General features: G+C 53.3%; 9 protein-coding genes across 9 annotated transcripts; 3 read left to right on the top strand and 6 right to left on the bottom strand.

Moving 5' to 3' along the window:
- Positions 1-203: 203 nt before the first annotated feature.
- Positions 204-1521, bottom strand: J4E88_002789 (uncharacterized protein; the record flags this gene model as incomplete). The annotated part of the gene is made up of 2 exons (XM_049396447.1): positions 204-672; positions 725-1521. 2 exons carry the CDS (start codon positions 1519-1521, stop codon positions 204-206), a joined length of 1266 nt encoding a protein of 421 aa, XP_049257795.1.
- Positions 1522-2843: 1322 nt separating this feature from the next.
- On the bottom strand, positions 2844-3769 carry J4E88_002788 (uncharacterized protein; the record flags this gene model as incomplete). The annotated part of the gene is made up of 3 exons (XM_049396446.1): positions 2844-2945; positions 3054-3640; positions 3766-3769. The coding sequence occupies 3 exons, from the start codon at positions 3767-3769 to the stop codon at positions 2844-2846; spliced, it is 693 nt and encodes a 230-aa protein (XP_049257794.1).
- Positions 3770-5485: 1716 nt separating this feature from the next.
- J4E88_002787 (uncharacterized protein) lies at positions 5486-8381 on the bottom strand (the record flags this gene model as incomplete). Its single annotated transcript, XM_049396445.1, has 8 exons — positions 5486-5872; positions 5920-6035; positions 6094-6173; positions 6222-6313; positions 6363-6455; positions 6506-6617; positions 6665-7694; positions 7742-8381. The coding sequence occupies 8 exons, from the start codon at positions 8379-8381 to the stop codon at positions 5486-5488; spliced, it is 2550 nt and encodes an 849-aa protein (XP_049257793.1).
- Positions 8382-9950: 1569 nt separating this feature from the next.
- Positions 9951-11188, bottom strand: J4E88_002786 (uncharacterized protein; the record flags this gene model as incomplete). Its single annotated transcript, XM_049396444.1, has 4 exons — positions 9951-10153; positions 10206-10890; positions 11005-11118; positions 11177-11188. The coding sequence occupies 4 exons, from the start codon at positions 11186-11188 to the stop codon at positions 9951-9953; spliced, it is 1014 nt and encodes a 337-aa protein (XP_049257792.1).
- Positions 11189-13188: 2000 nt separating this feature from the next.
- Positions 13189-13980, top strand: CYA4 (Cytochrome c oxidase polypeptide 5, mitochondrial; the record flags this gene model as incomplete). Its single annotated transcript, XM_049396443.1, has 3 exons — positions 13189-13456; positions 13635-13831; positions 13882-13980. 3 exons carry the CDS (start codon positions 13189-13191, stop codon positions 13978-13980), a joined length of 564 nt encoding a protein of 187 aa, XP_049257791.1.
- A 1946-nt stretch (positions 13981-15926) lies between these two features.
- On the bottom strand, positions 15927-17914 carry ATP2 (atp2, beta subunit of the F1 sector of mitochondrial F1F0 ATP synthase; the record flags this gene model as incomplete). The annotated part of the gene is made up of 8 exons (XM_049396442.1): positions 15927-16006; positions 16056-16631; positions 16727-16745; positions 16802-17011; positions 17061-17420; positions 17474-17560; positions 17672-17837; positions 17904-17914. 8 exons carry the CDS (start codon positions 17912-17914, stop codon positions 15927-15929), a joined length of 1509 nt encoding a protein of 502 aa, XP_049257790.1.
- A 1264-nt stretch (positions 17915-19178) lies between these two features.
- J4E88_002783 (uncharacterized protein) lies at positions 19179-19562 on the top strand (the record flags this gene model as incomplete). Its single annotated transcript, XM_049396441.1, has 2 exons — positions 19179-19185; positions 19222-19562. 2 exons carry the CDS (start codon positions 19179-19181, stop codon positions 19560-19562), a joined length of 348 nt encoding a protein of 115 aa, XP_049257789.1.
- A 1238-nt stretch (positions 19563-20800) lies between these two features.
- Positions 20801-23143, bottom strand: J4E88_002782 (uncharacterized protein; the record flags this gene model as incomplete). The annotated part of the gene is made up of 6 exons (XM_049396440.1): positions 20801-20827; positions 20882-21512; positions 21559-21894; positions 21942-22843; positions 22894-23018; positions 23071-23143. 6 exons carry the CDS (start codon positions 23141-23143, stop codon positions 20801-20803), a joined length of 2094 nt encoding a protein of 697 aa, XP_049257788.1.
- A 616-nt stretch (positions 23144-23759) lies between these two features.
- On the top strand, positions 23760-25688 carry J4E88_002781 (uncharacterized protein; the record flags this gene model as incomplete). Its single annotated transcript, XM_049396439.1, has 2 exons — positions 23760-25425; positions 25480-25688. 2 exons carry the CDS (start codon positions 23760-23762, stop codon positions 25686-25688), a joined length of 1875 nt encoding a protein of 624 aa, XP_049257787.1.
- Positions 25689-26233: the final 545 nt, after the last annotated feature.

The raw sequence follows: 26233 nt of genomic DNA, 5'->3' as shown, positions 1-26233 counted from the left end.
CGTGTTCCCAGCCTTCCACACAAGGGCGGCCACGGTTTGGCTTGACAGTGGGAACAGATAAGATAACCCACGATATCGTCTTCGCGAACTCATGATTGCGACCAAAGCTATCAGGGTAGAGACGCTAACGGCATTGGGGAGCGTTTCATGAGCTGGCTTGATATCGTGGCATGATGCTGCTCAGCGCTCAAGAGCTTGTGTCATTATGTGCCTGATTGATTGGTGTGTATTCCTGTCGCTGATCCCGTAGGCGTGGTTACGTGGTTTGAGCTGGCCGTCGGTCCTGATTCCGGTTCCTTCTCTATAACGTATCCTGCGCCACGATCGACCAGACCTTTGTAGTAATCTACGAGTACTTCCGGCTTTGGGACGATGCGCCATTCGAGCCTCCGCAGAAACTCTAGCTCTAGTAACGCCAATTCACGGACACTGACGCCGCCGACCCTTGCATATAGGCTGTTGGTCCAAAAGCTGTCGCTAAGGCCTTTGGCCGCGACTGTCGCAGCAGTTATGAGGAACCGATGCACGGTGAGGCTGCTGATTGTGAAGGCGGGGTACATGGCGCACAGCTTGTCGACGTAGAAGACCATGGAGAGGAGAATTGGTGGAGACAGTGTAGCGTGCACTATGAGGCGGGAGAGATAGTCTCGTACTGAGATGCCCGGCGGGGCTCTGGGGATCAATGTCAGCGAATACTGCTTCAGTCAGTCTTGGACGGACGCACCTGGAGTGGAATCGTGTAAGTGTGCCGTCGCGCAGCGGGTAACCGTCGTTGAGCCGCACCAACTCCATGAGCATGTCGGAGATGAGCACACCGAGGTCTTTGACGTCGCACGTCTCATACTGAAGGGGCATGACCTTGACGCCTGGCTCCTCGGGCCTCGCTCGCTTGGCTGGCGAGGCAGGAACCTGCAAGACAGTGCTTTGCTCTTTCTGCACCCCGGCTGGCTCTACTTCCGCATGCGTGCTCTCGTGCGACATGCGGCGACCCTGGGGTTGCACATTGTTCGCGGGCGCGATGGGCTGCGGACTCACCCGCACTTGGGGCTCGGGGGGCTCCGTGACGACAGGCGCGGCGGAGGTATCCCCCCGCTGTGTAGGCACAGTGGCAGGAGCGCTGGAAGACGTCGGGTCGGCCGTTTTCTGGTCCTGGTCCTGGTCCTGGTCAAGGGTGGAGGAATCGAGAGCGATATCGGCACTGGTGCGGTTGCTGGGCTGCGGCCGGTAAGTCGGGGGAAACCCAGACGGCGAGTACTGGGTGCCCGAGTCGACGTATCCTCTCTTGCGGCTCTGGGGCGAGGGCGCAAACGTCGGGACTGGCGAGGGCGCCGAGAAGGCGGGCTTTGGGGTGGGCGGCGCGTCGAATCGCCGTGAGGCTACCGTGGTCACGGCAAAGCGGGGCGAGTGGGCGCTGGAGGAAGCCGATGTGCGTCGCGAGGCATGGTACGGGCGGTGGGTGGGCGTGTGGAAGGTCGTGTTCGGCGAGGGCGGTTGCGAGATTGTGGGTGAGGAAGTGATCATGTCGTTGTGCCGGGCTGGGGGTCCTAGGGTGGAGGAAGATGGCAAGATCGGGCAACCGCGGTGCAAATCATAGTCAGGCCTGAGGACGGTCACGGAACTGTTGGCAGGAACGTGGGGAAGGGAGGAACCATCGGCGAGGCTTCATCTGGCGTCGAGTGCGTAGGGCGGCCGCTCTTCCTTGAGCGAGGCTTGGCTGGCGTTCTGACGATAGCAGGCAGCGCCCACACCACGTGTGACGTCCGGGGATTTCTGTAGGCTGCCGGGCAAACCTTGCACCCTCTTGAACATCGGCAAACCATCCCATGGCTGCTTCTTCCTGTCCTGCGCAGCCTTTAGTAATTCTCACCGCATTTCCTGGCTGGTTGCGTGTAGGCGCATCGGCCCTGCGTGCCAACATGCTCGTCATCGCTGCGGAGCGCCTGACCGCCAATGAACAGCCATCAAGCCCTAGACATGGAGGGAACATCCTCTAATCAAAATTTCCAGAAGACGACAACCGATCGCTAGCTTCCGCTCGCACTAGCTTAGATAGTGTGTAGATTTTTGCTCTTGCGAAACTGCGCCAGTCTTCAATTTATTCAAGCCTGACTACACGATGAGCGTGATGTCACTTCGACAAAAAACATGCATGTTCCAGTCATCATCGCACAAAGCATTCAACGCCTGGCAGAGTTCACTCACAAGACGACCGATCAACTGACAATTATCCCCGCTCGAGTACCCACTATGCGCGACGCGTCCAACTCCAACCTCAAAGTTACCTAACCCGCGGACCCTCTGCTATCTACCTGCGATAAACTCTGGTACCACAGTGTCGCTAGCCGCTGGTTGCCGGCCCACGTTTTACAATGCCACAACATCACTCGACGAGACGAAGGCCGCTTGGCAGGGTTTTACACAAAAGGCCCGAAATGGTATCGTGTGGCAATTGCAGATGCAGTACGTGATGGTCTCGTTGCTGTACGGTCTATCGTCAACTAGACCGATTTTCTTGCTGCCGTGAGTTCCGGGAGCAGATCTAGTCTCGAGTCGGTTCGTGTATTACTTATGTATTCTCTAGTGTCGTTGCGAGAGTCGGACGTACAACAAAGGTGTGACTACACTTCATGTTATCGATAAGCTTGCACTATATACATCTCTTCTGTCTCTGTTCGAGGTAGCCTGCATCGTATGATCCAGCCTTTACAGCGGCGCTAAAGGTTTTCATGCTTTATCACGCTGTCTGCACGAGTCCCATTCGGGCATTGCACTACTCTATCCAAATGATTTCAAACAAACATTGCATACGAGCTAAAGATGATAATTCAAATACATATCGCTCATCATTTTGGCTTATTGCGTCCAGATGCGTCCAACTCTGCCGAGAAAGACTGTTGCTCCAGCGGTGGACTGTGCAACTCTGCTACGGCAGGTTGCCCGTTCATCTGTGCATGCTTTAGTTGGTCGATCCTATGAACATAGTTAGCGTGCATGTCTAGGCCAGGTATCTTTCAGATGAGTGGTACTTACTGTTGCTGCGACAACCCACTGACATTGCTCATCATACTCATATGGCCGTGTTGGGGCCCAGGGCTGGTCCAACCCGACGGGTACTGCTCTCCTACGTTGTGCTGACCGTATCCTGGGGGCGAGTTGAAGCCATAGTCTGGGTAGTGTCCTGGCGGTGGGGTAGCATAGCCAGGAGCTGGTGATTGAAACCCTGGCGATGAGAGTCCTCCATGACCGTAGTCCGAGCGACCGTACTGTTGGCTCATGTTTGGATCGTGGGTATTCGTACCATCTCGCTGTTTGATAACCTCCTTCAACGACTTGGATCGGCCTACAAAGAAGAAGAGAGCGGCACAGATTGCCAGGAAAGCCACGCCACCAAGGACTATGCCAACGATGGCACCAGTGGACAGGCTATGACCGCCGCCATGACCTCCCCCGTTAGATGGTGGCGGTGCTCCCGTTGACGTAGGAGCATTAGACAGCGTCGATGTTGCCTCACCAGGAACTGGTTCGCCAGGCGCTAGTTGAAAGTCTGCTGCGGCAGCCGCTTGGACTTGCGATGCCAGTGTTTGCGTAGAGTTCGGGTTGATGACTCCGACCATGTGTTCGCCCAGACATGAGTTCGGTGCTGCACAATAGAAGAAGATGGGTTCTGTCGAGTTGATCGTAACATTGAAGTATGTGAGCTGCGAGAGTGTTAGCGTAACTTGGCCGGCTGTTCATCGAAGGACCAACCTCATTCGTATTGTTCACCCATTGGGTCTCAGACCAGAACCCTACTTTGTCTTTTCCCGTATATTCATACGGTACGCAGGCTGATCCAAACTCAGCTCTCGCGACCGAATGATCCGGTGGATAAAACTCCCATTGAATGATGTCGCCCACGGAGACATTGTGAAGTTCTTGCGGTGTAAATTTGAAGCCTCCGGCGCCAGCTTTGATTGAGTGGATTGTTGGTTCACCCGAAGATGTCGGTGTTGCAGTCGACGATTCTACTGCTTCCGAGGTCGTAGGTGTCGCCGATGAAGATTGTATATTGTTGGATACTGTCTGTGAGACATCTTGCGCCATAGTAGACGAAAAGTAAAGTTGGCTGGTCGCGATGGCCACTGCTAGCCTTGCGGTCCACGAGCGTCTCATTGCGATGGTGGTGTGGCGGGTAGATAAGCACAATAGTAAGACCAGCCTCCTGCACAAAGCCCGTGATCTCTTAGTCCACTCAGTTTTCTGATTGTCGGGAAAATATGAATGCAGTGCTAGCAGTGTAGCAGGCAGCATAAAGGCTCAAAGAAGGAAACAGAGCAGAGGTGACCCAGCAGGCTGACCCCCAACCCTTAAGTCACTCTTCCGCCCATCTTGCTCGATACCGCTGTTTCCAGCCCCCACAGCCGCACTGCGGATAGTGGACCAAGTGACAGGCCACCTTCCTGTATCTGCCATCATACATAGCCTTTGTTCGTCTTATGCAACCAATCAGTACATTCAATGTTGCCGATCTGGCAGGCGCGCCCTTGTGCGGGCGCATCTGAGGCGTACAGCCATTGCAGCAACATGCCTGTAAATTCGCCAGCGGGGCGTGCCATCAGCATGTCAGCAGGGAATAAGAAGCACAGTCGATAGAAGGTTGGATATGTGTAACGGCAGCTAGTGCTGATGCTGGCCCATCACCACTTGGCCTACTTCCGTGCCACCGTCTCTTTGACTGCGCCGCCGAGTGCATCAGTATTGACAATCTCGTTCCAACCTCGTTCTGAGGAATCTGGAGATGCTGGCCAAGGGCGCGTAGCAACTCTTTCCGCGTATCTAGTTATCGATTTGCGCTGTTCGCAGCTGCCATGCCGTCTAGATCCTTCTCGTACGCGAGCTGGCATGTGGTGGAGCACAGCTGAGTTGTCGTCAAGGAATGAGCATCGAGCGTTTGAGCCGCCAGCCTCGAGTGAGCTTAGCGTTGGTCAGCGACCCGGCCATGAAAGCGGGCCCGTCTGCTTGGCGCATGCATGGCTTGGGCGCAGTATGCTGATTGCCATGCGTGTGCGGAGTAATTGCTGTGGTGGGTGGAGGATCATGCGAGCGCGGAGCGGCTGTCGTGAGGCGTAGGGCTCGGCCGGTTCGATGGATAACGGCTGGCGTCATGATTAGCCATCTCCAGGGCTCGTACCTAAGCGAGGCGCAAGCCGACCATCTTGAAGCGGCTCAAAGTACCGAGGTTTTGCATCGCATCAGCAAAGCTATCAATAAGACTTTCGTTCAACATCACTGTCATCATCGGGGTACTCATATTATCGAGGCGCAGCTGTCCTCTAGGAGATGTTGATTATTTGCGATTGAAGAAATGCAGCGCGCGTACTCAACACATGAAACATCAGACATCGCTTCATCGTACAGCGAAAAAGGTATGCCAGATACGCCAGGCCATGCAACGAATATGATGGATGCCGCAATTCACGCCATCTCTCGACCAGCTTCAAGTAGCTCAAAAGGGTGGCCTTTTGACGGGACTCCGTGGACTGCTCGCACTGAACAAGCCCATTTGAGGCATCTTAGGGCTCTTTAACAGATTCGAGGCGGCTTCTTGCTCAAACCGCCTAGATGTGTGTGACGCGCTCGCTACAGGCGGGCTTCGCAGCCCTGCGACCGTGTTCTGCGGCCCCTCGTCAGTACGACTGGAAATGTCATTCATCTCTTCAAACTCGCTCTTCTTTTCCAAAAGTAGGCTTTGCACTTCATCCAAATGCTGTTCGAGCATATCGTCTAAACTGTCCTTGGGCGATTGGATAAGGTTGCCAAGCTTCTTGCGCATCTTGCGTTGACGGCTCGGATTCCAGACGAAGTGGCTGTTCTTCACGAAGATCATAGAGTGCTGCGAATCTTAGCTGGTATCATGTTGTAGTCTTCAAGCGTACTTACGGAGTAGTACCAGCTGGAAATGGTGTCGTCCGTTGCTCGTTTGATGGACTGAATAGTTGTTTCTCCCACAAATCCGATTAAGCACTCGACTGGGCTATCCGGATCGGTGCAGTTTTCTGTAAAGTCAGTCGCTGCTCTGGGAAGGCAAGCTGCGAGAGGACTTGGGATGCTTACCGTTGTGGCTCAGTAGATCAACAAGTCCAAGATACGCATCGCCGATACCCATGAAGAACACTTGCGTCGCCTCGTTTGGTCTATTCACACGTTAATGATTGATCAAAAGCGCGTTCTGAGAGACTTACTCAATATAGTTCTCCCACAGATACGCTGCAAGTTCGCGGGTTTGCTGCGCTCGGACTGCGGAATCATCGGATCTTGTGTAGCCGATGATCGACTGACTGTGATTAGCAAGCTGTTTCGGCAAAAGCATCGCGAAAGCTCACGTCTTCCACTGCAACGACTCTCGGAATATTGACATCAATGACTTGAAAGTCATTGTTGATGGCCCAGTCAATATACCTCTTCGTAACATCAGTCTTCATCCAAAGTCAGCGATTACACAGTGCGAGACTGCAGCCGTACTCACAAGCCATGTGTTGTGCAGTTCTCTCTTACCAGTCACCGGATCGGTGTGGTCTTGGAAGCTCGGCGGGTCGTGAAAAATCACGAGGAGAGGATACCGGTCCATGAACTTTGGTCTGTACTAAGTCAGGATCTGCGGGGATTATAAGGAGAATGAACTTACGTTGCAATGATATTATGCTCAAACGTCTGGGATAAGCCAGCCTTGTTGATTTGGAGTGGAGGAAGAGGAACCATGGAGTGTTCTGATGACAGCCGCTGACTCTGCCATTCGCGGATGATTTCGTGCAATCGATATGTATCTTTGTAGCCAGGGTCGGTTTTGTCCAGGTGTTTAGGGTAGAGGGACTTCCAGTACTTGGAGTGCTGGCGTTTCACGTTCTCTATGACGTAAACCGCACTATCCTTTGGGGCTGGAAGATCCTCGTTCAGGCGATCCGGCGGCTCCAACATGAGTACCCTCGTCACGGCTAGCGCCGAGCGCGCTATTGATCTGAGATTGTAACCACCTTCGAGGCACACCACGATTTTCCCCTTTGCTAGTCGCATAAGCATATGTGTCATGTGACCGTAACACGCTGGTGTGACGAAACAACCGCCCAGCAGGTCTCCTTCGGCTGCATCGAAACCGGCCGAAACTATGACAAGATCCGGATCAAACTCAGTAGCAATGGGCATGACAATTTCCTGGAAAGCGTAGAGATATTCTGAGTCGCCCATGCCGTGTTCCGCCCAAGGGATATTCACATTCTTCCCCTCACCAGGACCTTTGCCGCAATAGTCAAGATTACCGTCCTTCAAGTTGGGGTAGAAGTTTCCGTCTTTGTAGACATGCAGCGATATGTAGAGTACGTTTGGATCCTCGTAAAAGGCATGCTGGACGCCATTACCGTGGTGAACATCCCAGTCCAAGATCAAGACCTTACGGCAAGTTTCCGGATATGCATTCTGACAGACCCGGGTAGCTATCGGAACGTTGTTGAAGATGCAGAATCCCGAAGCCTGATCTGTTTCGGCATGATGCCCGGGAGGACGAATGATGGCGATTGCGTTGCGCACGATTCCTTGTACTACCGCTTTACAGGCCTCGATGGCTCCTCCAGCTGCGAGCTTGGCGCATTCATAGGTCGCATGGTTGAAGTAAATTGAGTCGCGATTGGAGGCCTCCATTTTAAGATCTTCCACAGTCATGTCTAATAGCAAAGTTAGTCCAGTTCTCTTAATGTTATCATAAACCTACCCTGCAATGACTCTACGAATGCGTAATGCTCTTCCGTGTGTATCAGAAGGATTTCTGGTCTCGTAGCGAAGCGCGTCATGATCCTCCAGCACTTGTCTTCTTGGTCTTCGTCTAAATCACTAGTCGCCAGTAGACCAGCTTGCCTAATCTCTTCATAGATGGAGTGAATACGACGCGGATCTTCGGGATGGATATCATCAATGAGATCCATGTCAGGCAGCTCGGCGTGAAAGCGCATACGAGAGTCGTAGACGAGGCCTGTCTTGTTCGTCGCATATGGAAGAATCGATGATCTCGGTTTTGGGGGTATGCGAACTTGCGGACTTGATCGCCTAACAGGAGTAGGGCGCGACATGCTCATCTTATCCGACCAGCCACTCGGCGACTTTGTCGTTCGATGTGATCCAGCCTGGCTCTGCGTGGTACTAGGTTGCAGAAATGAGGGGTTCTTCGATGGGCTGTGAAAGGGGAGTTGCTCTCTTTTAGATAATGGTGGCCCTTTGATGTTCGCAAAAACTTCAGACGGGTTCACGGTGTCCAGTACATGGTCCCCATTTGGCTCCGTCGAATTGATTATGGAGTCATCTCCCATGGCATAGTCTTCGTCTGCCATGACTATCTCGTAGGGTAAAGCGGGCATGGTACGCCTCGCTTTGCGGTCGCGGGCTTGCAGCTATAAATCCATTAGCGACAACACTATCAGACGCGCTGGTCGTATGACTTTGAACACCCGACCCCATGACTTCAGCATGGTGTGCTGAGTGAATGAAGAAAACCATGCTTCTAATCTGAAGCCGACTTGGGTAGATGAAAATGTGATCCCAAGCATGCTAAGAAACAAAGATGTTGAAGAGAAAGCGCTCTGAGGGTCGGCCTCTGTTATGAGAACATGTTGTTGATGCGGAGCTAACTGTAAGAGCTGCTTTGGGATGAATTTCGGAAGTGGTGAACAGAAAGGTACTTACTGGCGATATCGCTACCGCATTGAGCTAGCTGTACTGGAGCTAAACGTATTGGTGGAGGATTGGTTCCAGAAGATGAGAGTAGATCACGCTCTAGTGGATGCTGCAGGGTGAGAGCGCCAAGTGTTGTTTCTTTGCGATACGTTTTTCACGGAGTTGTGCTGATCTGTAGTTGGGTAAGTAAAGGTCGTTATGCGCTGACTATATGTTGTTCGTCGCGTTATGTGGAAGGCAGATCGTAAATCGCGACAGAGGTCACCTACATCAGCTGCTGAACAACGTGAGACTGGAGCTCCAGCAATTTATGTAACGTAAAAGCAGTCTATAGCTTTCTGAATCTCGTGATAGCTGATGCTGGGCTTCAAAGTAGGGGATAAAGTGGAGCGTTGCAATGCAAGTTCCCTACGCGGCCAAGATCCGTCACATGACTAAGCAGCGCCAAGTTATTTAGCGCAGTCTCTCGCCGCATGCCTTCAGTGCTCAACCTGGTGACCTAATCTTCCTCGAAGTTATGGCAGCGGCAAGCATGAGCAGCGTTATGTGGTTCAACTGTGTACGAAATAGGTAGCTTCATCATCCGCTTCCGACATGGCATCTCGGCAACCCGCAGACCGAGGCCAAGTGCTCTCCCAACGTCCCAGTATAGGACCTCGGGATGCCATGATACGACGACACACGAGTGTGAACATTCACTACTGAGAGATGGCGCTTTCGGGGAGGGCATGCTTTAAGGTTACTGATATTCTCAGGACAGCTCCTCAGTATAGCCATACAGAAGCCCAAAGCCGATACTAGCCATTCAGATGCCTAAAACTGCCGCATCACGGAAGCCACCTAGAACACCCCGTTCTTCCCCGCAAACGCTTTCGCCAGATTACGGGACGTAAACGAGCAGCCGGGAACTAAGCGCGAGAAAGGGATCTGCGTGCAAGTATACATTCGCGTGAGAGTCGTACCTCGGGAACTAGCTCGCAAAGGAGCGCTAGAAAATGCAACGACAGGGGCAGCTCCACTACCATGCAGACGGGCGAGGGGAGCCTTATTGTCACTTCATGTTCACGGGATACAGGCGAGCTTTATTGTGGTGATTATTATTCATTGATTCATGTCTAGCATAACGCATTCATGTTCAGACCATATTTTCATCCCCGCGTTGTCCGCGCCTAGCCAAAGGTAGCCCGCTCCATTGAGTCGGTGCTGAAGAAGTGAAATCAGAGTTTAGGTGTTGCCTGGCTCTGTCCTGACTCCTAAGCGTTGCCATCAACCTTGGCAATGTAGACCAGGAGGTCAAGGACACGGCGGGAGTAACCCCACTCGTTGTCGTACCAGGAGACGAGCTTGACGAAGTTCTTGTTCAGGGAGATACCAGCCTTGGCGTCGAAGATGGAAGAACGGTTGTCACCGTTCAGGTCAGTGGAGACAATGTCGTCCTCGGTGTAGCCGAGAATGCCTGTGTAGTGTCAGAATATGCATTTGAATGGCATGGGAAAGTAGAAGCTTACCGTTGAGGGGGCCGTCAGCAGCCTCCTTGATGGCCTGCTTGATCTCGTCGTAGGACGCAGCCTTCTCGATGCGGACAGTCAAGTCGACAACCGAGACGTTGGCGGTGGGAACACGCATGGCCATACCAGTGAGCTTGCCGTTGAGCTCAGGAATGACCTTGCCGACGGCCTTGGCGGCACCAGTGCTGCTGGGAATGATGTTCTGGGCAGCGGTACGGCCACCACGCCAGTCCTTAGCGGAGGGGCCGTCAACGACCTTCTGGGTGGCAGTGTAGGAGTGGATGGTGGTCATGAGACCCTCAATGATGGTGAACTTGTCGTGGACAACCTTGGCCAGGGGAGCAAGGCAGTTGGTTGTGCAAGAGGCGTTGGAGAGCACCTCGATGTCGGACTTGTAAGTCTCGTGGTTGACGCCCATGACGAACATGGGGGCATCGGCGGAGGGAGCAGAGATGACAACCTTCTTGGCTCCACCCTTCAAGTGAGCCTTGGCCTTCTCGGTGGTGGTGAAGACACCGGTGGACTCGACGACGTAGTAGGCGCCGGTCTCGCTCCATGGGATGTTGGCGGGGTCCTTCTCCATGTGGAAGCGGATGGTCTTGCCGTTGACGGTCAGGTTGTTGCCGTCGACCTTGATCTCGCCCTTGAACTGGCCGTGTGTGCTGTCATACTTGAGCATGTAGGCCTGTGTGTGTTAGCCTGCGTCCTGTAGTCGTCGAACTGCTCCGCGGCATCGCAAAAGTCGATGTGAAAAGATGGGTGGACTATTATGGGTTTGTGTTCGCGCGGGGATGCTTACAGCGTAGTGAGGCTCGATGAAGGGGTCGTTCACGGCGACAATGTCGACGTCGTTGTGCTCGATAGCATTGCGGAAGACGATACGGCCAATGCGACCGAATCCGTTGATACCAACCTGCGCGGACGTGTTAGTGACTGCCTCCTGGCGCAGCGGGGTAGTGGAAGGAGCTTACCTTGACAACCATGATGAACTGAGTGTAGTGCTGAGAAAGTTAGAGAGTTGAAGAGGAAGCAAGGCAATTGCGCTGAGCTCACTCTTTTATAGGGTATAAGCTGATGTAGAAGTGGTGAGAGACAGAGTTTTGTGTCGGGCGCAGTGTTTTGTTGGGTCTGGGCTAAGGTGGGGTGCCCAGGTGAGGGAGGGGCAAGCTAAATAGCGACCAGCTTGAGGACGTCACAAGTTTTAGTTCTTTTTCTGTAATCCGATATGCAGCGCAGCCTGGGCCCCCAATTACACCACCTGCGCCTCCCACACTTCCGGCCGGCTACCTGCTTGTCAAGCCAAGCGCATTTGCGTTCAGCCTCGGGGGCGATATCGCCATCATTCGAGGCCGCGGACTGCACCGGAGAGCAAGGCGGGCAGCTCGGGCAGACTATGCTGAGCGTACCCTGACCGAGGCATCCGTAACTATCTCCAGACGCATTCGTGACGCCAAGCGCTCTGGTGATACCGTACTTGCAGCCTCGCATACTGCAGTATGTACCGCAGGCGGCTGGTCGGCCATTCAGGCCCGGCACGCCACGCAGGACACGATTCTATCAATGCTCTTACGAAAGAGGTATACGTGCATCTCGTAATCAGCGAGAGCACAGACTAGTGATTAAAACAGCTCTGCGCGGGCGTCAGCCGTTGTCGCTCTCGTGGGCAGGATCTTTTGGTCATTCGATGTGATAAACCAAAGCGCGCAGCAGAGTCTGATGCGATCACCGGTTCGTGGGGAGGCGAGTGTTTTGTGTCACCACCGAGATTCTCTCCGCCAGGCAAAGTCGAGTATGGTTCGAGATGAGGCGTGGGTATCCGCGGCCGGCACCGTGGCACTATGATGGACAGACATGTTATTTGTAGCAGCTCTGGCCCACCACATGATCGCCAGATGCTACGGCGATTAAATCAAGAGCACAGGTACCTGCATATGGGTGCTGTGGCAAGGAGACCTGGAGCTACAGCTACAGCTTGAGCTTGAGCTTGAGCTCGAGCTCGAGCTCGGAGTTCAGATGACGATGCAAGCGAGTCCCGCCCCGACGCGTATGTTGTGCGCAGGTGCCGAGCCTCCGATCACGGGACGGGACGACACCTTGGAACTACCTAGGTAGAGCGCGTCTGAACAAGCAGAATTCAATGTCATTCTGTCAGAGATGTCTAGTTGCTTACACACCTTTGAAGGACATTTATGATAGGTTAGCATCTATACGTTGTAGACTCTCGCAGCACTGATCTACCCCGCGCTTGAGGGAATTTGCGAGTGTTTTGTTCCAAGTTGAACGTTCCATGCTCACTCGGGTACCCAGAAAGCGAAACGATGAACGCATGTAGATATATAGTTCAGCAAAAGCCTCTCGATATAGTCGATTTAGCATACACATACCATCTTGTCTTGTTTGTTGCGACATTATGGTGCCTTCTCTAGCCAAATTCAGGGGTCTCTGCCGACCAAGCAGCGCACGCAGGGCGAAAGCGCGCCCATCCAGCGTTTTCCCATGACCAGTCGTAGCTGAACTGAGGTCACGATCGCGATGCTATCGTAGACTCCCAGTGCCGCCAAAGGTTCCTCGGTCAAATCTCCGATGTCAATGTCGCGACTGGGCCCTGTGAGAGAACTGCTAAAGCTGCGCGAACGGACGGCAACATCCACCTTCATTCCATGTGGCTTCCCTCTCATCATGGCGTATATCGGAAACATGGCAACCTCAGCTCAGGGTGGGATGAGGCTCTCGGATGCCGAGATAGACGGTTGTCCCGGCCAATGAGAGGTTCAGCGTTAGGACGACGAGGGCGCTCGGGCCACAGAAGATTGATCGTTCCACCACCTTGGCGTTCCTCCCGCAACCACATTTTGCAAGACAGCTCTCCTGGCCCACCATCGACTCCATCACCACCACGATCCATTGGCAGCTGTAGGTCCCTCGACGGGAAGCTTCTCCCTTTGTTTTCTATTTTTCGACACTCTCCACTCCACCCGCCGCCATGCTGCGCTCATCCATTGCCCGGGCTTCAAGCTCGGCTGCCGCCATGTCATCGACCGCGACCCGCACTGCTCTCCCCAGAGCTGCTCCCGTAGCCTGCCAGATCCAGCAATCCCGCCAGGCCCACGCCATCTCCAACCCGACCCTCGCCAACATCGAGAAGCGATGGGAGGACATGCCCCCCCAGGAGCAGGCCGATCTGTGGATGACGCTTAGGGACCGCATGAAGACCGACTGGAAAGAGTTGACCATGCAGGAGAAGAAGGCTGGTGCGTACAATCCCATTCCGCGCATCGGGGTCCTGCGACAGCCCGTATGACGTATCTTGTGTTTTGATCGAGGTACCCGAGCTAGCCCGCGGCATCTGGTGCGCTTAACGCGAGTTATCGCGACGTGCCGAGAAATTATCGATACGAACACCGCGCTGACAACACCCTTTGTATACAGCCTACTACATTGCCTTTGGTCCCCACGGTCCCCGCCGACCCCCGCCCCCGGATGAGGGCCGCAACGTCTTCCTCCTCTCCTCTGCCGTCATCATGGGTGCCTTCGCCGTCTTCGCCTTCACGCGCATGTTCGCCAGCCCCATCCGGCCTCGCACCATGACAAAGGAATGGCAAGAGGCCAGTGAGGAGTACCTCAAGGTATGCCACTTCCACGCTCGCACATTCGCGTCAGCACTAACACGGCACAGTCGCAAGGCAGCGAGCCCATCACCGGTTACAAGGGAATGTTGGTTCAGAGCAAGTCCGAGAAGGACCTGCCTGCCAGGGAGAAGCTCAACGATGAGTAAGGATTCGAATAGAAGCGTCACAGCAATCACCATGCCAATACCGATACCACATTTTCCTTGTGTCAACTTTCCGTTTGGTACTGTCTGTGTCACATACAACAAGATCGAAAACATTACGAACGGCTGCCGATCGGCCATTGTCATAATAGTCCTCGTTGTACAGAAATCTAGAGGCTTTTCGCGTTTACCTGACGGTTCTCCACTTCGATCATGTGCAAGACGCACATTGTATGACTTATGCAACTCTCAAATCAAGGCGCTCTACCCTCGTTACGTCAGATGATACCTGTGTAGTTGCGTGACTGTTGACCAAAGGCGAGTGCAGATAACTAAAGAGGTTAATAGTATATTAATAGAAGTCTTGCCTAATTTCTTTAAAAACAGTTTTAAAGTTAATGCTTATAGGGTTTTAACTTCGCTATCAGCAATTACGTCTACATAGTAGTAACATATTAGAGGTCTAACGCCCAAGGTATCTTTGTTCGTGAGGTTAGACAATTCCTATCATCTTTGTTTGATATCAAATAATCCTTGCGCCATCTGCAATGTATAATCCAATGCACGGTCATTCCACACCCATCATCGGGTGACTGTCATGATGATCAAAATCATGAACTGCAGCAAGCAGACAGATATCATGTTACGAGAACGATGGGTTACACGGCTGATAGCAGCTATGAAAGACGCACATACCCGCATCCGCGGCCGAGGTAGTCCTTGTCGCACAGAAACGAGATATGTCAGCTTTGTGATAGCATACTTGTTGAAGAAGTGTAAAAACCGCGGCCGTGCTTACTTCGAAGTCACAAGCTTGCTTATGAGCTTCTGGCTCTCCAATGGATAGTTGCAAGTCATGGGTGAACACTGACTTCAGCTCCCTGGGGCTTCATCTGATTTAGTAAAGATAGACTGCAACGTTCATCCATTGTGGGAATTATCGGTACACCCTATTCAAGCAAAACATCGAACACCTACTAAAAATAAGCTGCCTGGAAGTATACATTTCCTTGAAAGTATTCACAACTTTGATCTTCACATCAATGTAGCCTGCACGGCACCTGTTCACTTTCTTCCTTGCGTGAGGTAGGTGCACCTATGGACACGTTCAAGCAGGACTGCAAATCGGCATGCCCTTGCAGGCCCAGGGTTCATGAGACAAAGGAGGCAATTGTGTTCTGATGGCCTATTACATAGTATACTATCGATGACGTGAATTCACGTAATCTTACGGACTTGATCGTTTTGCAAGTCTCGATTTTGCAGGTGACCTTACGCTATTTATCGCTCGTGTTCCAATGCACTATGACCGGCAGCTACCTGCAGTGTATATGCTCTATGACATCTCTCGCCCATTCAAGCGAACCAAGGAGCTCATTCTTACAGTGGACGGTAGGGGTAAATAACCCAGTAGTCTACATTGCATCAGGAATCTACGAAACTGCGTTTTGAACACCAATGTAGACTGCAGAGTACCTGTTGAGTTCTACTATAGAGTGCTCTGGTGTATATGTATTCTACAATCTGGGCCGCGACTTCGGCATCCTGAAATCCCGCTTGCTGCTTTCCTCCAGCCTGCAACATATCCTGGGATGAGCCCGCATGAGTTGTAGCCAGTGGCACGGTATAGCGATACTTTTAGAGTGTGGAAGATGAAACCATGCCTTCCTGATCTGAGGCCCAGTCGTTTGGTATGGAATTAATCTGGTCAGAAGCATGCTAAGAGACTAGACCACTTGCTTCTCGCCAGAATCACGTGCACATCAGAATCAAGGTAATTCGAACAAGAAAAAGCGGTCTCTTCATGCAAGATAAGCTACAGAAAGCCACGCATCATGACACCCGCTAAAGTCCCACAGTTTCGGAGGTATATCTTTTGTACAAAGTGAGACTACCAGCGATTTGCCCTAGACACTCTGGCCGACTCTTCACCCACCACGAAAGTCCGTCTATGACTTCTCGAGCTCGGCAAGAATCTTCTCTCCCTTGGCGCGGGCTGACTCGAAGTCACCGACCATGTAGAAAGCACCTAGAAATGTCAGTCAAACGCTGCGAGAACGAATATGTGGGAAACTCACCCTCGGGAAGGTCGTCACCCTCACCAGTCAAGATAGCCTTGAATGAGCGGATGGTGTCCTTGAGGTCGACAAGCTTGCCCTCGATACCAGTGAAGACCTGAGCGACAGCGAAAGGCTGGCTCAAGAAACGCTGGATCTTACGGGCGCGCTCGACGGTAAGCTTATCGGCTTCCGACAACTCGTCCATACCGAGAATGGCAATGATATCCTGGAGCGACTTGTACTCCTGGAGAATCTGCTGGACGCGGGTGGCGGTGTCGTAGTGGTCCTGACCGATGACACGGGGGTCCAACATACGGGACTTGGAGTCAAGAGGGTCGACGGCGGGGTAGATACCCAACTCGGAGATACCACGGGACAAGACAGTGGTGGCGTCCAAATGGGCGAAGGTGGTGGCGGGAGCAGGGTCAGTCAAATCGTCAGCGGGCACGTAGACGGCCTGGACGGAAGTAATGGATCCCTTGGTGGTGGTGGTGATACGCTCCTGCATGACACCCATGTCGATGGCGAGGGTAGGCTGGTAACCGACGGCAGAGGGGATACGACCGAGAAGAGCTGACACCTCAGAACCGGCTTCTGTAAAGTTATTAGTGGAAGTTTCGATAGAGCGAGCGGGGTGGACATAAGAGTAAAGCGGAAGATGTTGTCAATGAAGAGCAGGACGTCCTGACCCTCTTCGTCACGGAAGTACTGTTCAAAATGGGTCAGTGTATGTTGTAGGTACATTTCGTGCTCCCAAAACTTACTTCAGCAACGGTAAGACCAGTAAGGGCGACACGGGCACGGGCACCCGGGGGCTCGTTCATCTGACCGAAGACAAGGGCGACCTTGGAGTCACCGTCAAGCTGAATGACGGAAGTCTCCTGCATCTCGTGGTACAGATCGTTACCCTCACGGGTACGCTCACCGACACCAGTGAAGACGGAGAAACCACCGTGGGCCTTGGCGATGTTGTTCTGCGCATCGTTAGCTGATGCTCAGCCTGCATGCATTCCGTGTCCTTACGATCAACTCCTGAATGAACACAGTCTTTCCGACACCGGCACCTCCGAAGAGACCAATCTTTCCACCACGAGCGTAAGGAGCCAACAGGTCGACAACCTTGATACCAGTGACGAGGACCTCAGCGGAGGTGGACTGCTCGGTGAACTCCGGGGGGTCGGCGTGGATGGGGGCGTACTTGGTGGCCTTGATGGGACCACGCTCGTCAATGGGGTCACCAGTGACGTTCATGATACGACCAAGGGTACCGTGACCGACGGGGATCTTGATGGGGGCACCGGTGTCGGTGGCCTTGGAACCTCGGACGAGACCCTCGGTACCGTCCATGGCAATGCATCGGACGACGTTCTCACCCAAATGTTGCTGTGCTGAATCAGTGATGCTGTTCCCACTTCTTCAATTCTTGGCGTCCTTACAGCGACTTCGAGGATCAGCTTCTGGTCACCGTTCTGGGTTGTGACAGCGTTGAGAATAGCAGGGAGCTGCTCGGTGTCGAACTTGACCTGCAATTGGTTGTCAGCGGCTGTTGTGTGGATGCGATCGCTGATGGCGAAGTCAAAACTCCACCACCATCAACCAGAAAACTTTTCTTAAAGGAAATTGGCGGCGTTTACGTCTACTATGGCTCCTATCACTTGGTGAATCTTGCCATCCTTTGTAGCATCGGTGCTGGCGAAGCGTGTGGACATAGCTGGGGCGAAGCTCTTCTTCATGGGCGAAAATGCGCTGCGGCGGATGGCCGGCCTGCGCATGGAAGCGCGGAGCGCCTGCTGGATCCCACTGTCGAAAACGGCGTCAGTCCATCTCAATTCATCGTCAATTGAACTCATTGGGCGTTTGGCTTACCTCTTCAGCATTGTGAGATATGTGGTAGACGGATTGGTGAGTGGAGAGAGGGTGGGTTGATGAGGAAAGAGCTTCTCACAGCTCGAAAGGAAGGCGGCGTGCCAAAAGATCCGTGCGCGGCTAGTGCCCACGCGGTTAGCATCCGGCAACGAGACAACCCCAGGATCGATTTTCCCACATCTCCAAAGCACGTTGCAATTCTATTCTTACACTTCGAGTGTGGTCGCTCTTACCATCCGAGGATCGCAACTTACCTCCACATGCATGCCTGCTTGGACGATGCCACGACGAACAACCGCCTTCCGATTCGCTCCGATTGAACAACCGTCTTCAGCAGCCGCCTCGGAATCAGACCCCATAAAGCGAAACGATGGTGCACGAAGTCAAATCATGGTGTGCGCAAAAGACTCTGTCAACCCATCTATACAGTACATTACAATTCAGGCTGCGGTCTGAGGCCGACTTCCACGACTGTTCCGTGAACTAGGATCATAACGAGGACGCGTATCGGGATACATACTCGCAACAGTCGACTCACACAGCCTACCATAGTTCTCATCGTGATGATCCGTCGCCGAAGGGCGACTCACAATTCCCAAGATTTATACCACATACCATTAGGTCTTCCCGAATGAGATGTATCGCCGTTTCAACTATCGGGAAATCCGAACAACCGTCGCCAACTCAAGAACCCGCCACAGAACGTCATGCTAACAAGGAGGATGAAGATTCCACAAGATGCTGTTTAGCCACCGAGCTACTTATCTCTCTGGATACGCTAATCCCTAGCATCATCTTCCCTCTCGGTCGCCAGTTCTGGAGATCAACAGCCATGATCTCAAATATGTATCCCTCGGATCGCACAGTACATCGATGAAGCGGTTATCGTACTACAGGAATTAAGAGCTTGCTCGTAGTCTCCAAGCCAGTACGAGGAGTTACCGCGACGTCATGGTTCTGACTGTGAGTACCTCCAGGCTCTATTGTCAGAAAGTGTAGCCCAGTCGAGACGCCAATGTATACTGCAACGCGTGAAAATGTATCAGTCACAATCACGTCCAGATGCGGGTCTTTATAGCATCCAATATGACAACACCGGCGGAAAGAAGCTCGTGGTTGATTTGTAGACAGAAAAGCTGAATACTTCCCCTGTCCTGGAAACATACCCTGGGCGTCTACATCACATCCTGTCTTACAACCTTGTGACCGCAACACACAACGTATACTTCAGAGTAGATTTTGCGTGTTGGGTAGGATTTCGGAATGCCAGGCTTCATGGATTGTAAGTGTTCTTCTCCTACACCTTACATTGTGATAGCGAGATTCATGCTCGTCTGCCGGTCGCACGAAGGCTGCCTTCCTCAAGGTCAGCCCACGGATGCGCCGAAGCTAAAGTACGATGGGAAGACCAAGGGATTCCTACTGAATTCTGATGAGTGTACTTGGCGACATCGAACCACCGATGGCAGATGCACCGAGGAAAGCAGAGGTTGGATGGGCAAGGTGGAGGAGTATCTCTGCAACATGCACCAGGCCAGGTTGCGGGCCCGTCAAGACATGGAGGCACCGAATATCAGGCAACTGAAGGGCCCTGTCAATCGCAAGAGGAAGTCGGCAGCGATGGTTGAAGAGGAGGAGGACGACGACGACCAAGAGTGAAGCGAGATGCCCTCTTTCACCGATGGTAAGTGGTTCCCCTTTACACATGACGAGATGCGATGATTGTGCTGGCGTGATGCCTTGATCGTGCTGGCGAGAAGCCAACCCTTTGCGCATGGCGAGATGCCAGTTCCCTTCTTCTCTTTCTCTTTCCTCTCCTCTCCTCTTCGTTCTTTTGCACAAAGGGTTCGTTGTTTGTTCTACTCTGGTAGTCAAGCGAAGAACTTGGAGCGCGGTACGGGGCCGGGCGAGGTAGTGGGTGGCAGCGTTGTATCAGCCGGGAGGTAGGACGGCGCGGCGGAGACTGTCAACCAGATTAGCCTACAATGAAATTGATGAGGAGCATTGGGTTGTCATCGAAGACTTCGTGAATCACAATACCAAGATGTGTATACTTCAGGCGTTGGGTACAGCAAGGACCATAGAGTACGCATCGGGTGTTGTTCATTCGCGATCGGGCAGTACAAAACTCTACACTAGTTGGCAGCAAGTACAAGAGGATTCGGAATCAACGGGCCATATCTAAGTCACCTTCACTTTCACCTTCACCTACAGTGGCAAAACAGGGTCGAGACGACCGCAACCGCAATCAGCCAAGAAGAGATTCTGACAAAAAAAAAACAAGTTAGTCTCAAGCTGGACTCGACCCATGAGCAAAAATATAACAATACTTCGATGAGATACCCGACATTTTCATGACGTACAAACGCTAATCACCCAGGTAGAGCTCGCAGGTCTTTGTTACATGAGGAATAGCTTAATTAAATGAAATATATAGGACAGTCACATCATCTACGTTGATTTCTCCAAACTTACCCTTTCGTCAAAATACAGCGTGGAGTTATTCGCTAAGGTATTTGTTGATACGCGAAGCACCGGCAAGATGAAGTGTACTTTAAGCGTCACTTGCAGCTAGAACTCCAAGCTTCCCATCGGTCGAGGATATGTTGCATTAACTCCTATTTCACGACCTTTTTGGTACTTGTAGAGGGCTATACCAAACTTGGACACATGTTTAATGATACCCAACGGCTTGTGTGCTCATCTTTTTGAAGCTGTAACATAAATTTGGATCATGTTAGAAGAAAAAAAGGGCGTAGTTGATCGGCAGATGTCTTCTATTAATCTATCGAGACATAAATCGCTATTCATACTATGCGGCACGATCATTTCGCTGGGTATATTGACCCTTCAATTTAACATCCATCACCATGCCTCTTAGACATCGGTCATACTTCCTACAAAGTGCTCTCGAGCGCCAGCACCTGTTAATATGATTAGCATGTGATCGCAATAGATTCATCTAAGGGTTCACTTACGATAGCAGTCCTGCTAGGAATGTACACCTGCAGGAAGTTCTTCCTCTCGTTCCAGGCAAATGGTGTGGTGAAGAACCTAGTTGTCTCGTCCACGTTACCATGGCCACCGAAAGCCTTGTTGTCGGTACTCAGAACGATACGGTAAGTACCCTCCTGCTCGACGCCAACACGGTAGTCGGTGAAGCTCTCCTGGGGATGGAAGTTGAAGATCCACAATAGTCCAGCGCGCTCAAATACAATGACCTTGTCGCCCTCGTGCTTGAGACTGACATAGGCCTGAGGCGAGTGGAGCCATCCGTACTTCTCCTCAGTCCACTGCATCTTGCTGTCGAACTCGTTGAGGAACCTGTAGCGGAGGAGCTCGTCGTCTGGGAGGTTGAATTGGCGGCGGGCGTAGTGGAAGCTGTTGTTGTTGCCTTCGCGAGGGAAGTCGAGCCACTCTGGGTGGCCGAACTCGTTACCCTCAAAGTTCAAATAACCCTCACCTCCCAAGCCGTGTGTGATCAGTCGGATCAGCTTGTGCAGCGACAAACCGCGGTTGATGACTGGGGTGAGCTCCGAAAGGACCGACATGTTGGTGTACATTTGCGCGTCGCAAAGCCAGAAGAGCAGAGTCTTGTCTCCGACCAGCCTAGGATATGTCAGTATTGATCGTTAAACTCCAGACATTAACATACGCTTGATCGTGACTCTCCGCGTAGGCAATGGTCTTCTCGCCGTGCCTTCGGTTTGTCAAGGTGAAGACGAGTGCGCCCATGTCCCAGTCAATGTCCTGCTTCTCCTTCAACCACTTGATGTAGAGGTCGGGTACAGCCATGGCTAATCGGTAGTCGAATCCTATTCCGCCTAACGAGAGCGACACGCAAAGACCAGGCATACCGGAAACGTCTTCGGCAATTGTGATGGAGTCGGGGTAGAGTGTGTGCAGTAACTCGTTGGCAATCATGAGGTACACGACTGCCTCTTCATCGACCGAAGGACCGAAGTATTCGTGGTAACCGCCCGAGAAGCCCCTGGTTGTGTTAGTCTTTGCTAGCATCAGAAGAAGATGAATACTCACGTTCCAATGCCGTGGTGGGTGTATAGCATGCTGGTAACTCCGTCGAATCGGAACCCGTCGAAGCGGTACTCCTCCATCCAGAAGCGCAGGTTGCTGAGCAAGAAGCGCATGACCTCATGGGAACCGTAGTTGAACAGCCTGCTGTCCCACAGCTCGTGTCGTCCCTTGGCGCCCTCGTGGAAGTAGAGGTGGTCACTGCCGTCGAACATGTTGAGACCGTCAAGCACGTTCTTAGATGCGTGACTGTGCACCATGTCCAGCAAGACGGTAATGCCCATTCCGTGCGCAGTATCAATGAGCTCCTTCAGGTCGTCTGGGAAGCCGTAGCGGCTGCTCGCAGCGAAGAAGCTGTTGATCTGGTATCCGAAACTGGCGTAGTACGCATGCTCCATGACGGCCATCAATTGTATAGTGTTGTATCCCAGGTGCTTGATGCGGGGGAGGATGTCACGGGTGAACTCCTTGTAGGTCGCTACCTTGGGCTCGGGGGAGGAGATGCCAACGTGGGCTTCGTAGATACGTGCGCTCTGGGGCTTGGGCGGCCGCTGGTTCTTCCAGACGTACTTCTGGGGAGGGTTCCAGAAGCGGGCATCGTATACGGGGGAGACGTTGAGGTCTTGGGTCACTCGGGTGATCCAGGCGGGGAGGCGCTCCTGGCGCGCATGGTCGTTGGGGACGACGAAAGAGACCTTGATCTTGGAGTCGTGGGGGATGGTGGGCTGACCGTTCTGGCCAGGGATCGTCACCTCGAAGACGCCGAAATCGTTCTTGGTCATGGGTGTCGCATCGCGGTCCCAGCCATTGAAGTCACCAATGAGGTAGGCGCGCAGGGCATTCGGGGCCCACTCGCGGTAGACGACGTCGCCGTTGGACTGGACATTGAAGCCGAACTTCTCGTAACCCTGGGCGCTGTTAACTACACCGCTCTTGCCAAGGTGGTTGGGCTGCTTGCCCGCGAGAACTTCTCGAGACCGCCCTCAGTCTCTTCAATGGTCTTGATCCACTTCTGGGCCTTGGAAAAGCGGCTCTTCAGCGCGTCCTTGAAGGGCTCAAGGTAGCCATCCATCTGGATGATGCCTGGAGGAATTGGTCAGTCAATTGATAAAATAGTTTGGGCATCAATACATACCAGTGCCATCGTTGGGGACCTGCCCCGGGGCGTCGCTCAGGGCCGAGTTTGCGGAAGCCTTGTTGAGCTCCATGGTGTGGGATGGTAGGTGGGAGGAGCTGTCAGGTTTGCTACCAGAAGTTATGGCAGCGGGAGGATGCAGGTTTCACAGCGACAGGCCGCCAGATGAATTGCAGAGACGATCACGAATTTGCGGGGTCTCTAACCCGATTGCTGAGGGCAGCGCTCAACCAAAAGTTGTTGCCAACCCAACAATCAACGTCATAGCTCCGAGCACGCTGCAACGGGCATCGCGCCCGCGCCACGTCCCAACAGCGTATCTCTGCTGGGGTGCTGTCGGAAGGATTTGCGCTACAATTCATTCGGAGTCAGGAACCGGCATCCGCGTCTAAAATGCCATTGAAGCGGACCCTGAGGCGCTCTGCCGACGACATGGTGTTGTAGACTACCTGATAGTAGCACGCTGGTCACGCGTCGGCGGCAAAGGCCCTTATCGGCATCGGGAACCGTGGGGACAGAGCTTCCCCCGCATCTCTGGCCTAACGTGGGGAGCTCACGGCGGCTCAACCACGGTTACTTCCAAGCCTCGAGCGCAGCCGGCGCCATCGCGACTTTGTATTAAAGTCCCCGTGATGCCCTCGATGCCCTTGAGTTTGTAGTGTGATTCCCCCTGCGCTTCCTCTCCCACGATGCTGCTGTCCAAGACAATCCGGAGGGCGCTTCCCGCTGCCGTCTCGCCCCAGGCCCGCGCGTCCTACCTCGCCCTCTATAGCATCTCGCGCCGCGCGCCCTTGTCCCAGTCGCACACGCGCAAGTCGTCTAGATTCAATCGCTCCGACTTCAGCGGCCAGGGCTTCTCGTCTTTCTATGAGCCTGACCAGCCTACGCGCGGTCCACTGGGCAACACCAGCAATGTGGGCGCAGGCCACATCACGCCCAAAGTGCTGAGACAGCACCTCGACCAATTCGTCGTCGATCAGGATCGCGCAAAGATAGTCTTGAGCGTAGCTGTCCACGAGCACCATCTCCGCATCCAGGAGATCAAGAGGCAGCACCATGAGCAGGCTAGACTCGAGGCGCAGGCGCAGAGGCGAGCATCCGTGTACAGACATCCTGTAGAAGGTAGCCCCAATTTTCATATTGATCCAATCATCGACGACTTCAACCGTCATCCTCTTATGATGCGGGCGCTGAGCAGCAGAGCAGACGAGTTCCCCGGCCAGCAGTCCACCGTGGAACTGCACAGTCACAGTGACCCTCTACCCTACGGCGAAGCACCTGCCTACAAACCAGCCTCGTCCACCTCGTCAGATCCCGACTCCTTACTCGATACCAGCGAGCACCAGCTGCAGATAGAAAAGTCCAATGTGCTCATACTTGGACCAACTGGTGTAGGGAAGACGTTGATGTGCAAGACACTGGCCAAGACGCTGGGTCTACCCATCTCCATGTCGGACTGCACTACCTTTACACAGGCAGGATATATTGGCGACGACGTCGAGTCGTGCGTTGCTCGTCTCTTCTCAGCCGCGAACTATGACATCGACGCAACCGAGCATGGCATTATTGTTCTGGACGAGATCGACAAGATCGCAGGGTCCAAGATGTCATACGGCAAGGACGTCGGCGGCGAAGGTGTTCAGCAGGCGCTGCTCAAAATCATCGAGGGCACAACCGTACAGGTGCAAGCCAAACCGGAGAAGAGCGCGAACAGGCCCGGCGGAATGCCCGGTGGCCCTCAGCCTCCTGGGCCAGGCGGAAACAAAGGCGAGGTCTTCAACATCCGAACTGACAACATACTCTTCATTTGCACTGGCGCCTTTTCAAGCCTACACAAGATCATCTTGGACAGGAAGTCCAAGGGCAGTATGGGTTTCGGGGCCTCGATACGGTCATCGAACGCACATGCCGCCGCCGATGGTGTTATGCTGACAGGTGTGGAAGCTGAGTCCTTCAAGAAAGACTCCCCTTTCTTCGTACCGCCGAAGAACGAGGTCCCGAACCCGTTTGGTGTTAGACAGGTTCAACGGGAAGAGAAGGTTAATGTACTTGATCATGTGCAACCAGCAGATTTGCAGAAGTTTGGCATGATACCCGAACTCATAGGCCGCATACCCACGGTCTGCGCAGTAGCAGCTCTGGACGAAGAAGCTCTTGTCCGCGTTCTCACCGAGCCCAAAGACAGCCTAATAAGACAAGAAGAGCACAAATCGTACCTCAGGAACATCGAGCTACGCTTCACAAACGGCGCGCTTCGCGAAATCGCACGCAAAGCAAGTAGGATGGGCACAGGCGCCCGCGGGCTACGACACGTCGTGGACCAGCTTCTCTTGCAAGCCAAATACGAAACACCCGGTAAGCCTTTCCCCTACCTCGACAATAGATTGAGCTGACTAACAAACCCCCCAGGCTCAAGCGTCAAGCACATCCTCGTCACGCAAGACGTCGCCCTCCTCAAACGCGCCCCCCTGTACTTCCACCGCGGCCAATCCGCCGCCTTCGAAGCCGCCCACGCGCAAGAAGAAGAGCGCTGGGAGGAAGAGCTGCGCAGCCAAGAAGACCCAACCATCGCTAGCAACTTTCAGGAATACAGGAAAGCTAGTGCTGCAGGCTTTTAGCCTACAACGTCGTGTTCCCACGAGGATCGATCGCTCGCGCCGGCCCCTCCCCTCCTCATCCTGTACAAGCCGTCGCAGAAGCGCTGCAGAAGACACGAGGGGTCTGCAGCAGTTGATGTGCTGCCATGCGGGGCGTACTTCGCAGCCTGCTTGCCGTATGCGCAGTGGCGGGGAGAGACGTACCGTGCCGTGCATACATGTCCGGATGCTTCCTGCGTGATATAGCTGGCCCGGCTTATACGCAAGCAGGCGCGGCTTCGGGCCGTTGCATCTCTCCCGACTGGATTTGCATCCCGGTGCTCTAGAAGGTGTCTGGTCCTGAGCGGGCACCCATTGTTCTCCTCCGTCTCCCTTTCCCGATGCTGCATGAACCATTTGCATTTTCCTTACTTCCTCGCGTCTTTCAGCCCATCCGCAATAATTTTACCCCTTTCTAGTCCTTTTTCTCGGAGTTCAGTGTGGTGTTTGGCGTTCTCTTTTCCGGCTCATTCGGCTATTCTGGCACTGGTAATGCGAAACAGGAAGGTTTTGGATGAATGCAACGA

This window comes from Alternaria novae-zelandiae (assembly GCF_023758075.1).
Source record: "Alternaria novae-zelandiae strain BMP 2774 chromosome Unknown scaffold_4, whole genome shotgun sequence".
Lineage (NCBI taxonomy): Eukaryota > Fungi > Ascomycota > Dothideomycetes > Pleosporales > Pleosporaceae > Alternaria > Alternaria novae-zelandiae.
The sequence above is the reverse complement of the archived record's forward strand: the minus strand, read 5'-3'. Positions and strand labels throughout refer to the sequence as shown.